The sequence below is a fragment of the Portunus trituberculatus genome, chromosome 15, assembly GCF_017591435.1.
Source record: "Portunus trituberculatus isolate SZX2019 chromosome 15, ASM1759143v1, whole genome shotgun sequence".
Lineage (NCBI taxonomy): Eukaryota > Metazoa > Arthropoda > Malacostraca > Decapoda > Portunidae > Portunus > Portunus trituberculatus.
In genome coordinates, this window is record NC_059269.1 from 6,131,129 (window position 1) to 6,146,128 (window position 15,000).

The window sequence follows — 15,000 nt, forward strand, 5'->3', positions numbered from 1 at the left end:
CCATGTCCCCTGCTGTCCCGCCCGTCACGTCCCCTCTGCCTCTTGCAACCCCCTTTCTCTCACAACCGCTATGCAGACCCAACTTCCCCTCCTTCCATCCCTCTTCCCTTCGCCAAATGCCTCCAGATTCCAGCTTGCTTCTTGGCGTCTGGCGATCACGTCCCGAGGTCAGTAGGAGCGTAGGGACCTGAGAAGAAATTGGCTTATAACTTGTGAGCCAGGCCGACGAATTTCTGGCAGCGACTTTGTAATTTTATTAAAAGTCAGACCCAGTTTCTTTTACTGGAGAAAATGTCGAAACTGAATTTCACGTGGGCCGCCAGAGGAACTCATGCGTGGGTAATTTTCCTAAACTAAAATTTATGCAGGAAATATAATACAGCCACATGTATAAGCCGAACGCTCGTGTGTGTGTGTGTGTGTGTGTGTGTGTGTGTGTGTGTGTGTGTGTGTGTGTGTGTGTGTGTGTGTGTGTGTGTGTGTGTGTGTGTGTGTGTGTGTGTGTGTGTGTGTGTGTGTGTGTGTGTGTGTGTGTGTGTGTGTGTGTGTGTGTGTGTGTGTGTGTGTGTGTGTGTGTGTGTGTGTGTGTGTGTGTGTGTGTGTGTGTGTGTGTGTGTGTGTGTGTGTGTGTGTGTGTGTGTGTGTGTGTAAAATAGCATGCAGGCACGTGTCATGTAACCAGCAGGCTATTGATTGCAATGTTTTTCCAGTATGTGATTCTTAGAAGGTTACCTGTTAAAGAAGGTATACTGGAGGTCTAATTGATAGCCTTCCTTTCGCAATGCATCTCTGACTGAACACTCTTCCATAAACTTTTACGCGTTACATTGCAACGATTGGCGCTAGAAAATACTAAGATACCTAATAATTTTCCAGCCTCTGCTGCTGAGTCTCATCACATCGTCACCCACACAGCACATGACGAACGTGTCTCATGTAAATGTCTCGTGTTGTTTCAATATTTACTATTTTTTTATGGAGAGAGAGAGAGAGAGAGTGTGTGTGTGTGTGTGTGTGTGTGTGTGTGTGTGTGTGTGTGTGTGTGTGTGTGTGTGTGTGTGTGTGTGTGTGTGTGTGCGCGCGCGCATGTGTGCAAGAGGAAAGTTAGGTCGATATATATACAGACTGAGGAGTGAATGTATAATTCATACAATGCCACAATATCCACTTACGTATTTAATGCAGAAATAATTCACTTAATTGATCGCATTTTCTCAATTCCATCGCGCTAAATCACATTTCTGAGTATTTTTTTTTCATTCTGTCATTTTTTGTTTGTTGTTCGATGAAGAGCGTGTTTCGTAAAAGTCCGTCTAAACAATGGCGAAGTTTACCTTAGAGAGAGAGAACTCTTACACTGAGTTCGGTTTACCTGGATTTTCCACCTCAACAATTCCCGTTTCTCTCTCTCTCTCTCTCTCTCTCTCTCTCTCTCTCTCTCTCTCTCTCTCTCTCTCTCTCTCTCCAATCATGGCAAGAGAAAGAAAAAGAAAACTATCAAACTTCTCGCAAGACAATCAGTGAATATCCGACGCGGAGACAAATGGGGGTAGGAGGGTGGGAGGGAGAGAAGGAGGGACGGAGGGAGGGAGGCACTGGGAAGGCAGAGAAGGAGAGACAGAGGCAGGGAAGGCGAGGAAAGGAGGGCCGGAGAATGCTTCGATCTAAACTGTTTGGAAGACAAATGAAAGCTGCCTGGGGTGTGTTGAAAACAGATCGCAGACCGATGCTTATGTCTCGCCGTGTGAGGGATGGGCGGCAGGCGTGTCACGAAGGCGGCGAGAATCTGATATTGGTTTTCTGCAGACGTTGTTTGTGGTACTGTGACACGTAAGAGAGAGAGAGAGAGAGAGAGAGAGAGAGAGAGACTACCAAGAAAACGAAAGCCACATCCCTACAGTATCCCATCACTTTCACAATATCCTCCTCAATCGTCAGTAGGAGAGAACACTGTAGCATCATCTACGCCACAGAGAGGACGTCCCTGCAGTTTCCACACATGCTGTCGAGTAATAAAAGACCTCACTAGTACAGTTGTCCCTCGCTTACCTGCCCGTAGAGTGGTAGGGGGCGCCAGGACCACTCCCACAGGATTGGAGACACGGCATTGGTAGACAGCCGCGTGCACGTCTTGTCTATAATCGGTGCCGCTGAAGGGCCACACCACCATGGACCCGTTGTTCAGGACCTGTAGAGGGTTAAAGATCGTGGTGGCAGGTTATAGGAGCAGGTTGGCAAGGAGTTGTTGTAAATTCGCCGATTATAAAGTTGAGTTTTTTTATGTCCAGTGATTTTTATTTTTATTTAATTTTATTTACTCGTTTGTTTGTTTGTTTGTTTGTTTGTTTTTAGTATTTTAGCTTTTTTTAAGTGTGTGTTGATATTGTTGATGGATAAAAGAAAGTTGTGTGGGTAAATGTGAGTATTTCACCTTGGTCTTCGGTTGTAGTGTGTTTCACTGTTTGTTTGATCTGCTGCAGTCTCTGACGAGACAGCCAGACGTTACCCTACGGAACGAGCTCAGAGCTCATTATTTCCGATCTTCGGATAGGTCTGAGACCAGGCACACACCACACACCGGGACAACAAGGTCACAACTCCTCGATTTACACCCCATACCTACTCACTGCTAGGTGAACAGGGGCTACACGTGAAAGGAGACACACCCAAATATCTCCACCCGGCCGGGGAATCGAACCCCGGTCCTCTGGCTTGTGAAGCCAGCGCTCTAACCACTGAGCTACCGTGTGTGTGTGTGTGTGTGTGTGTGTGTGTGTGTGTGTGTGTGTGTTTGTTGATGGTTGTAATTCCTAGTCGCCCCCTCAGCACTCACCTCCCTCACGCCTGGTATGTTGGAGACTGGGGAGTGGTCGAGGTTGAGCCAGGCCACTTGCGGGGGAGGATCGCCTCTCGCCAGGCATGCCACTGAAGCCCCGGAGCTGTTAGTAAATGTCACCACTCCGGGGGGCGGCTCCACCAACATCGGGCCGGCAGGGGCATTGGATGTCCTCACCCCTGTTATTGCACCTGTGATAGAAAAGAAAATGTCAAAGAATCGTCTGAATTGTGTTGCACCATCATGACAGTGACGCGTTTGTAACCCAAGACAATGCAGCACGTGGAACTGTTACGGCACTAAATGATGAGTAAAAAGTGGAAATCAGGCTGCAGTTAATTCAATCAGCTCCAGATAATACTACTTCTCAGTTGGCGTATAATGACCTCATCTGTTTCCTTATCTCTCACTTTCTTAGGTCGATATTCCCAGTCACAGTTTCAGGATGAGGATTCACACAAGAGAGTGACAGATGAGTCGAAGTTCTTTCATTTTTACGGATAATTTTTGCTTTTGTCTTCTAATTTCACAAGAGATCGCGAGGTTGTGGGGTGTTTTTTTTTTTTTTTTACTTTTCTTCAGCGACATTCAGTTTTGTTTAAAAAAAAATAGCTGTAATTATGTAAGTGTTGAATGTAAGTAGTGTATAACTCATATGGGTATATTTCACATTCGTCTTTCACATTGTCAGCTGGTGATGTGATCCTCGTGTATCATGTCTCGAGGGCAGGGTAGTGTGTTGTGTGTGCAGGATCAATTCGTCTACCACCTCTATAACAGTGCAAAAGATATCTCTCAATTGTATCATTGCAAGTTGCATATATTAACAAAGGCGTTTGAACTCTAATATCATATCATCATTCTAAGAACTAAATGTTTGATAAAAGTAATAGTGTGTACTTCCTACGTACATCTCTTGATCTTTATGTACATGAGCGGCAAGTCCTTGGTGATGTGTAGATGATGTACTACCTATGTGTAGAGTATGATCATTTGTATGATTTTCTTCTCTCTGCTTCAGATGTCACTGAATTCAAACGCTTCATAGTTTGATTTCATATCACATTTTGTCGGTAGTCAGTTTGAAGTTTAGATAACATTTGCCGTATCTAACATGTATGAATATCCATAGACGCATTCTGCAAGGCTGAGTGTTTTTGTTTTTATGCAAAAGGGAAACTAGCCAAGGGCAAAAAAAAAAAAAAATGGACCACTTAGACTGCAAGTATACAAATCGTGTTATGGTGTTATATTATCAATGTTTTTTTGTTACTTTATGAACATTTCCTTCCTCACCAACTGCTACTTCAACATTCCACTCACAATATCTATCCGGCAGGCTGTAGTGACGCTGATGACAGAGTTAGTGAAGTGGTTCATCATTCTATATATATCTGAAATTGGTACATTGTCTGCTATTCACCGTGCTTCCCTTGACGCGAGGACAGCAAGTCAAGCAACATAGATTATCGTAACCGACGCTACGATGTGTAACAAACTACTGCCGTTGGCGGGATTTTAATCTGGTTTTCCAAGAACACCACCCAGTGACACATCCACTCAGCCATCGCTCGAAGGTAAAACAGCACTCTTGGTTAAATGGATGTTCTTATGTCGGCGTGAAAGAGATGCAACAGAAACTAGACGAGAGTAATGACGTAAGGAAAACAAGGAAAATTCTATTTACATTCCACACTCGTAATTTGTATAACAAGTAAGGCGAGGCTGCAAATGTTCTAATGGTCTATGGGTGAAAAGAGAGAAGAAAAACTTAGGATGATATAAAAGAAGCCAAGGCGTTAAAGAAACTTGTTTAAAAGAGAAGTTTTGACGAGACAGAGCAATATAGTATGGAAAAGGAAGAATCTGTGTTGAACTTAAAAAGAATATAAATGGAATACAGACGTAATGGAAGGGAAAAATTATTTAAGTTGACATAAAAGTAAAGGAGGCACAAAAGAAGGCTATGTCTACGTCTAACATTTGACGAAATTGGAAAGTATATAACTAGCTTTGCAAGAAGGAACCGACTTTCAGCTTCATAAAGTGTAAGCAGAACAATGGTAATACTTCACGATACCTTTGTCCTTTCTACCTTAGACATGCAGGAAATGAGTAAAGGATGGTTATGTTCTCATGTGTTGCAATTTCAACTTGAACCTTTAGTGTCATCATCATGCACTACATCACTCACGCTTCATTTGCCTTCTGTCATCATTCTCTAGTTTATGCTGTTCATTTTCACTATTGCATACTTAGATTTATATTCAGAAGGTTTATTGAGCACAACTTAAAGCAAACAACATAGTAATAGACCTGTAGCTAAACAAAAAAAAAATATATATATACATCATTATCAAAGCACTTATCCTCCATTATATTTTGGGAACTGGTATATAAGAGATCAATTTTTTTTTCTTCAATGGCACTCTTGCATGAAGGAAATAATAAATAATAATCACGTGTTTCTACTGCGCCATTCATGCATCGCCATCTCCATCGCAGCCACTCTTGCCTTTCCCTCCACTCTGAAGGTTATCTGGACAAGACTTGGTGAGTACGAAGCTTAAAGACAAGGAAACGTATCTAGGGAACCTGAAGAGAAGGGAGGAAAGGAATATGTCAAGAAATTCTCCTAAAAACGCAACTCGTAACTCCATTTTCATCCCTTCCTTGATCCACGCCTTCGCTCACTCCATCAGGATCCACTTGTACACTTAACTTATCCTCTCATCTTTTCCCTCGTGACCCAAACCTCCCTTCTATTCTGTTTCTTGCGGGCTTTCTTACGTCCGTCATTTCCTCTTGTCTTTCTCTTTGTTCTGTCTTTTTTTTTTTTTGCATCTTTTCTCCTTCTCCCTTTATGGGTTCTTTCAGTTTTCATTCTTTCATTCAGGTCTTCTTTACTCGCGTTCCTCATTTTATTTTGTTTTTCTCTTTTTTTCGTTCCTTACCCCATCTCTCTCTTCCTTTCTTTTCCTCTCATGTTTCCTCACTCTTCCTAGCTTTCTTTTTATGGTTTCTTCTTTTCTTCATTTCTTTCGTCTTTTGTTCATTTCCCGTTTCTTGCATTCTTTTTGTCTGTTTTCCTTTTTATCAGTCTGTTTATCTATCTATCGTTCTTTCTCTCTTCCACTTTACCTCTCCCGTTCTTCTTTTCTTCCTCCTTGACTTGTTTTTCCTTCCATTATTATTTCATTTTCTCCTTCCTTCCTTCCTTTTTTCCTTCCTTCCTTCCTTCCTTCCTTCTTCCTTCCTTCTTCCTTTCTTTCTTCCTTCCTTCCTTCCTCCTTTTCTTATCCATTAATTCTTTTTGTGTTTTTCTTTTCCCATCTTTTCTCCTTTTCCTCTTATCAATCTCACATTCTTTTCGTGGTGGCTTTTCATCCAACTGTTTTTTCCCTTTTTTATTTATCTTCCCTGCGCTTTCTTTTATTTCTTTTTGTATCCTTCCTTCTATCCTCTTTTCGTCTCACCTCAAACCAACAAAACGAACAATCCTCGCTCGCATTCTTTTTTTTTTCTCTCTCTCTTTCCTTTTCCAAGATATATTTTGATCTGATCTTCCTCGCCTTTTTTTCATTTCTCTTCCTTCCCTTTTATCTTTTCTTTCTCCTCCTTTCCTATCACCCACCACTTTATACATTTACATCAAAGTTGCGAAGGGAAGAGAGAGAGAGAGAGAGAGAGAGAGAGAGAGAGAGAGAGAGAGAGAGAGAGAGAGAGAGAGAGAGAGAGAGAGAGAGAGAGAGAGAGAGAAACTACACATCTATAGCCATTTTTTTATTCTACAAGAAAAAGAACGAACGAAAAGGAGCAGACCTATTGTTCTTTGCGATTCTGCAACAAACACCATTATTTGATCCAAAGTGAGTGGTATAGGGTAGTAAAAGACGAAGCAAAATGTAAAGAGTGGAAGAAAAAAGTATAAAGAGATAGAGCGAGAAAGAGAGATGTGAAAGAGCGAGAGGGAATTATGGGGAAAAAAATATGAGGGAAGGAAAGAAGGAGGAGACGAAAGGAGGAGAGGAGGAAAAGAAGGAAGAATGGGAGGAGGGGGGAGGAGGAGGTATAGGAGTAGGAGGGGGAGGAAGAGCAGCAATACCATAAAATGCATGAAATACCCAATGAAACAAAATAGAGGACGAAAATATATATCTCAATTCCTAAATTCACAAGGGCATTTATTACTGCAGTTTCCCCCTCACTAAATTACACCCGTGGAATCATGAGTATTGTTTACGCGGGAGGCGGCGGCGGCGGCGGCAATAACCTGCCCTCCGTCATCGTCAGAATAGTTGGAAATCCGACGCCATAAAACAAGTGATAAGACTTTATTTTTGGTTTATTGGTCGGCGGGGCGTCTCTCTGTGTGTCTGTGTCTGGGAGAGAGAGAGAGAGAGAGAGAGAGAGAGAGAGAGAGAGAGAGAGAGAGAGGAGAGGGAGATGGAGTGGATGAAGATGAGAATGCGCAAAGAACGTGACAGGTATCAGGAGGTTCAGAGAGAGAACGTAAGAGTAAGAGAGAGCCAGAGAGGAAAAAGTGCAATGCAGAAGCGATAGACGAACTACGGGGAGTAGGTACAGGAAGGGAGACACAGGAAGGTGGAGCAGAGGAAGTGAGGATAGGGAAGGGAGGGCAGAGAGTATTGAAGCGCCATATAGCATGAAGGCAGTGCTGAGATGGGAAAGACAAGAATGCAAGGGGATTGAAACACAGGGAGGCAGTGAAGGAAAAGGGAGGGAAAGAGAATGAGGATGCAACTTAGAAAAAGGCAGTGCAGATTAGACAGGAAAGAGGGAAAGGACTATTACGAGTAGATATAAGAAAATAATGCAAATCGCGACGCAAGACATGAGACAAAGAGTGATGCAGTAACTTATGATAAAAAACGGAGCAGTTGAAACAGGGAATAGTCGGAGAACAAGACACAGGAGAGCAAAAATCAACCAGAAGACTCAGGTGGTGCTACAAATATAAATAAGGGACGGAAATGAGGGCACGTGTAGTAAAAATGTAATTGAAACACCCCTGGGGAAAGAAGGGAGATATAGAATTCGTGCTATAATTCAAAAGAAAAGTGAAGAACGTGCCTCAGAGGTAAGCATTTCAGAGGTGTATGAGAACTGGGGGTGGAAAGTGAGTTAAGAAGAAAGGAGAGCAGTGGCAGAGACGAAGTGACAGGCAGGGAGTTAGTGAACGTGACGGGGACGAGGAGCCAGACGTGCGTGGGTGGGGTGGAGGGAGGAGGGAGTGGCGGGGATGGAAAGGCAGAAGGCTTGATGGCAGGGACGAAGCGGCGAGGCACGTGATAAAAACAAGGAGGCAAGGGAGGTGACAGGGTCGTGTGTTATTGCTTCTTACCTTCCAACGCGGGCGTGTTTCGATGCTATCTTCCCTCCTTTACTATATATTTTTTTAACTTTATAAATATACCGTCAAAAAGAAAATTAAAGCTGAATTAACATACTGAAAATTTTATATGACATTCTAGACTATCTTTAGCGCATCAATAATAGATCTAAGATACATATAGAGACGTGAATAGTATGTATTTGACCTTCTGTTCGAATGTCTCGTCTTTAATCGAATCCTACCTTCTTTACATCATTGACTTAAAATAAAACGGTGGATGATGCTAAAGTCTTAATTGTGACAGACATGATTCTCTGTAATACATTTATGCAAACTAGATAACACAATAAGGTGATTATGTGATGACAAATATAGAATTAGTAATTACAGGACAAAACTATTTTTAGAGGTTGACATTCTCTCTCTCTCTCTCTCTCTCTCTCTCTCTCTCTCTCTCTCTCTCTCTCTCTCTCTCTCTCTCTCTCTCTCTCTCTCTCTCTCTCTCTCTCTCTCTCTCTCTCTCTCTCTCTCTCTCTCTCTCTCTCTCTCTCTCTCTCTCTCTCTCTCTCTCTCTCTCTCTTCCATGGCATCTCCTCACACCTTTGTTCACTCTTCCCTTGCACCCTCTGGCCGCTCCCTTCAATATGTACATGATCCAGATGAAAAAGCGCAACTCAAAGTTTTACTCAACGATTATAATTAAATGACGTTAACGTTTTTTTCTGTTATTATCATTATTATTACATTTCCCAGCACGGAGGGAAAACGCATAAATATGTATTCCTGCACAAAACCCGATAAATAAACATACACAGAATTATCGCCATTGTGCATATGCAGTATGTAATGTTAATTGGTCTGTCTAGTCATTTACATATGACAGTTCAATTATTATTGTTTCAGTTTAGCTCCGGAATTCCCTCCCAAAATAACAGCTCGATGGATGGCTGTCAGATGTATTTTTTCCAGGACGAGAGAGAGAGTGATAAAGAGAGAGTAAAAATAGATAATAATACGGCCTTGTAAATAATTCCTGTTTGTCAAAATTTTCTTGTTAAGCTTCGACGTCTCTTCATTTCCCAGATGTTTTCTTTTCTTCATTTCAGAGTTTTTCTTGTGAATCTGAGAAGTATAGGTAAAAAGAGCACAAGTAATGAGAAATATAAGACAAGACTTGAAACTATCAACAAAAGTTTTTTTGCGTGTTACTTGCGTACTGAGGTGAAGCCGGTGAAGTATTACCGAACTATTGCTAGAGACGGAGAGCAATACGTATTGAGAGAGAGAGAGAGAGAGAGAGAGAGAGAGAGAGAGAGAGAGAGAGAGAGAGAGAGAGAGAGAGAGAGAGAGAGAGAGAGAGAGAGAGAGAGAGAGAGAGAGAGAGAGAGAGAGAGAGAGAGAGAGAGAGAGAGAGAGAGAGAGAGAGATAATCAGAGAGTGACAGTCAGACTTAAACAAGAATAGAGAGAGGCACAAAGAGCTAACGGACAGAGAAAGAGAGCCAAGGAAGTGAAGAGTATAATAGCATTTACACTTTTACTGACAAAGAATCACGAGCAACACACAGCAGTTTGTAGATTTACTGGAAAGCATCATCTCGTAAAACCACGTTGATTGTGTGGCCGTCATCGTGAGAGCTTATTTCATGTCTCCTTTCCTCGTGATGGCTGTCAATTCACATTATTGTATTGCCCTGCACTGTGTTTGTTACCTTCTAACTACTACTACTGGCAATACCAAACGCTACTTCATTCTTGTATTTTCAGACAATGTAGAAATTATAACTGCAGGAACTGTTCTGTTTGAGTTATTCCGTCACTGCATTGCTTCCAGGGATATCTTCTGAAATTGTACTCTAAACATGCAGCACACTGTACTCTTAGCACAGGAAGAAGCAGGAAGGTTAGTGGAAAGGTTGAATGTCCTTATTGTACGCTACCTAATACTGTTTGTTTACGATGTTGACTTGAAAATATGTGAAAAGTGACACAATGAAGTACTTGATGGTGCTTGACAGTGGTAGTGAAGCCTCCCATCCGTGCCTCCATCAAAAGCAGGAACAGTTGAGTGTGCCCATTACTTATTTCAAAGCAATCTTTTTATTCTCTTTTCTTTAATTAAAAATTCTTTCACAATTATCAGATGAAAATGTTTAATTGAGTTTTTTCACAGTTTGTACTTTTTGAAAATAATTATTTTATTTATATATCTTTTTAATGTCAGAATTTTCGAATCGTGGGGAATCTTAAAATTTGTTGTTGGATATCTTTCCGTCTCCCGGCTATCGAATGCATGTTGAGCGTAACACAAGAGATCTGTAAACATTGGATTCTATTAGCTGGTGTTTACAAAGTGTATTGACTCAGGCCTCGCGGATAAAAGAGATCCCCTAAGAAGCTGTGCGTTAGATCGACCACCACACATGTCTTGCCTATATGCCTAATCAACATATTTGTGTATAGGGTGTCAGAAACCTTAGGCACACGAGGAGGGTGACAGGCAGGAAATCAGTTAAGACCCGAAAATATCCTTGGAATGTATTTGTAGAGGAATGAGCATTGTAGATTAAGGTTTTATTAAGACGACTCATAACTAAGGAGCGTATTGATTGTAGTAATGAGTACAATTTCCCTGAAAATGGACACTGGTAGTAATTACTATAGATTTTCATAGGAATCAACTACTCATTGACAGTGTTTGCAAGTCCGTTCGCAAATAATATCTTCTGCTGCCTTATTAGTTTTCGAGGATATTTGTTATCATTATCATACACTTAACCGGTTCCAGCGACTGTTGTTTCAGATGAAGAAAGAAAGAGAGTTTTATTCTAGACAGGAAAAAAATCAACAGCAAAGAATTTATCTATATGTTGATACGCCCTTATTTTTTTTTTTTTTTTTTTTGGTGTGTGTATGTAGAGTTACAGTGGGATGGCAATTCTTTAAAAGTATCCCCATTGCCATTTCTGGATTTTCATATCCATTACACAACACTTTCAAGATATCATGATGGTAAATCACTGAAATTCAGACTTGCCAAGCTCAGCAATGATGTTTAATACTTCAGCTCCAAAAGCTTTCAAAATTATTACATCGAACATTTCCTGTAACACTATCTTGTCGGGCAACAGAAAAGTCGGAGAGGGCGAAGGGCGTCTCAGAGAACTGCTAGTGTCTCCAGTGACTGTCTTCTGGAGGGACACACGCTATGTTGACTGATGGCTGTGTCCGGGAGGCCTCGCGCCGCCTGCGAGCGCTTGGGAAGAGGTGCAGTGACGGGCGGAGCTCTGGGACTTAAACCACTTGACAAGAGACGTAAGACGCAAAGGGAGCCGATTCTATCTTTCCTCAATAGTGTCTTAACTCTGTAGTTTTCTGCCTTCACTTGATAAAAAGAACATAAGAAAATAAAGAAAGCTGTAACAAAACATCGGGCCTAGACGAGCCAATCCAGCCATGAAACATATCCACCTATATCCACGTCAAAGATTATTTACTTGACAATACAAGACAGTTTGATAGATAAGAATGTAGGCTAGCAATTAACAGACAATGATATTATAGTTAGTCAAAACTTAAATGGAAACGAACTGGTAGACTTAAGAAAATAATCTGATTGACTGTTAACTTTGGTATGCAGGAATGAAAAGCCAGGCTAGCACCCAGAACGTCATTTCCTGACATGATGTAATTGGAGGAAGAACAAGGATGAAATAAGCAATCAATCCGTGTGTGTGTGTGTGTGTGTGTGTGTGTGTGTGTGTGTGTGTGTGTGTGTGTGTGTGTGTGTGTGTGTGTGTGTTTCACTTTCAATTTGTTTGTCAGTATCTCTCTCTCTCTCTCTCTCTCTCTCTCTCTCTCTCTCTCTCTCTCTCTCTCTCTCTCATCTCTATTAGTACTGGTAGAGCCGTTAGCCACACCTGCAACATAAACAATAGGGTCAATAAGGTGTATGTGGATGAGAATATAATCACGTTCAGAGAGAGAGAAAAAGCAGGACATTACCATAACGAAACAAAAAGAAAATCCCATAACTTTCATTCCTGCCCCTCCAGCGCAACCTCCCTTAATATAGCAGGACGACTAGAGCAGAGAGAAATATATGTGTGTGTAGAAGGAGGGAGGAATATTCAAGGAAGACTATGATATTAAAAGTTACGAGCCAGAGAGCTCAGAAGAGGTACTATCAGACTCCTCCTACTTGTACTGAAGAGCCTGCCCCCTCTCTCTCTCTCTCTCTCTCAGTCTCTCTCTCTCTCTCTCTCTCTCTCTCTCTCTCTCTCTCTCTCTCTCTCTCTCTCTCTCTCTCTCTCTCTCTCTCTCTCTCTCTCTCTCTCTCTCTCTCTCTCTCTCTCTCTCTCTCTCTCTCTCTCTCTTTACTCTTGGCCTGGTTCATCTCTTTGAACCTCTACCATATTCTCCTTTCTGACGCTCCTGACCTTAATCTCTTCTCTTCCTCCTTCTCCTTCCTTGCTGATCCTCTTCCTCCTTCTCCTCTCCTCCTCCTCCTCCTCCTCCTCAATCTCCTTCCTACTCCACCACCTTCTCATCCTCTTTCTCTTTCTCCTTCTCCATCTTCTCCTCGTTCGCCTTGTCACTTTTGCCCTTCTAGTTCCTTTGCTTTCATTTTCATCCTTTCTCCCTTTCTCCTCCTTTTCGTTCCCTTCGTCATCATTTCCCTATTCGTGCCCCATTTTCCCCTCCCTGTCTTGCCCCCATCAATTACACTTCAATTTCTGTGTTCATGCAACCATTCAATGCGTGTCTGTCCATGTCAGTAACCAAGTAAATAGGTAGACAGAGCAATAGATGGGCTGATAGATGGAGTTAGATAGTAACGTTCTCTGGCGATTCGCGGACAAATTATATAGAGTGAAGTGTGTGTGTGTGTGTGTGTGTGTGTGTGTGTGTGTGTGTGTGTGTGTGTGTGTGTGTGTGTGTGTGTGTGTGTTTGTGTGAGTGAGTTTGTGTGTGTTTGAATTGTAACACCCACACCCAACTACTCAGAAGCGTGCACACACACACACACACACACACACACACACACACACACACACACACACACACACACACACACACACACAGCAAGACTCTCAAAGACGTTTATCTGTGTCCAATCAGGCAAGACAAAAGGACACAGTTTGTCATTAATTACACATCAGAACGTAACCATTGCATATCGTATTGACAACTGTAACCACTATTACCAACCGCTACTACCTGCATCACTACCACTGTCACCACTATCACTGTCACTCCTTACACTCTATGCCTTCATGTCTAGCTCGTGTTCTCGTGAGATTATCTTCTGTTGGGCTTAATCTTTATTAATTTTCTTTATTTTTTGTGTACTGTCTCTTTAATACTTCTGTAGCCAAGGAAAGCTTACATTAGCATTCTACTCTCTTTTCTCCATATATGTCCATTTATCCTATAATATTTTGAATGCTAGCAAGTGGTGATTGATACGATAGAAATGTTAGACAAGCAATGCCTTTGAGACGATAGCCTTACTAAAGTCGCAGAGTTATAATCAGTAACTTGCTGCACTCACTTCCCTTGTTTTAAGTGTGGAGCTTCAATCATGTCTTGTGATCTGGGGAGAATATATTTCCACTATTGTGATGAGACTGTCAGCAGATCAAAGGACTTAAGATGGAGTGAAAAAAAGCAGATTACAGTGTAGATATTAATTAATATATTATTCTGTTTCTGTTCGAGACTTTGCGTAATATACTTTAGTTTTCATCGTGATTCGCTTCGTATAAAAGAATACTTAGCAATATAAACAGCAACAAGGCATTATATCGTTACTATATTTTTATTTTGTTTATTACACTCCATTACTCTAGTACTACAACATATAAATAAGAGGAAGTATATAAAAAAAAACATCACTTATTGGTAATGTTTTTGACGTAGAGTGCATGTATGGTTGATTGTGGAAGAAATATAGGAAAGGGACTTATAGTTCGGTGAAAAACATGATTATATTTATTCATTCATCTATTATTATTTCTATTATTTCTTGTGAATGTGTTTAGTTCTCGTTATGACTTCATTTTGATCATTCAACCTCTCTGTGCTTTTCTTCTTTGTCTTTTTAACCTTATTCCTTTTTCTCTCTGCTATCCACCAAATATATATAGTATCAACTCGTGTATTGTTTGTAGGATATAAGTATGAATAATTCTATGGTGAATTATAGGAGAAAATCGTGTGTGATTCAGTATTCCCTGCCTAGAGAAACATTAATCAAACTGCGGTGGTGGTGGTGGTGGTGGTCGAGAAGGCAAGGGTTGGTGTGGTGTGATGCAGTTTGCCTCCCGAGATGGGCCTTGCATATGCTGCAGTTATTAAGGAGGGACTTTGATGCGATTGCGTCTGATTGTGTGAATTGTCCGGGAGTTTCTCGTGTAAACAGAAACTGATACCACGGTGAGAGTTACAGATACACATGTGGAGGAGTGTGGGTAGAGAGAGAGAGAGAGAGAGAGAGAGTTATGAGACAGTTACACACACACACACACACACACACACACACACACACACACACACACACACACACACACACACACACACACACACACACACACACACACACACACACACACACACACAGAGAGAGAGAGAGAGAGAGAGAGAGAGAGAGAGAGAGAAGATTATTTATCACCACATGAAGGCGAGAGAATCAAAGTCACAATTTCAACTCTCACAGTCACAAACAAGGAAAGTAACCGAAAGTGTTCCAGTGTGTTTTTTTCTCCACAGTCTGTGATAATAATAGACCCTCAATAATATTTTGAAAT

At 41.5% G+C, this 15,000-nt stretch overlaps 1 protein-coding gene across 1 annotated transcript in view; it reads right to left on the reverse strand.

Moving 5' to 3' along the window:
* LOC123503953 (Down syndrome cell adhesion molecule-like protein Dscam2) overlaps positions 1-15,000 on the reverse strand; it is a gene marked incomplete at its 3' end in the record, with an annotated part of 474,494 nt that overhangs the window by 420,940 nt on the left and 38,554 nt on the right. The window contains exons 2-3 of the mRNA XM_045254079.1: positions 2,834-3,027; positions 2,050-2,188 (exon numbers count right to left, since the gene is read on the reverse strand). Of these exons, the coding sequence (XP_045110014.1) occupies positions 2,050-2,188; positions 2,834-3,027 (333 nt within the window). The remainder of the gene's footprint in view (positions 1-2,049; positions 2,189-2,833; positions 3,028-15,000) is intronic.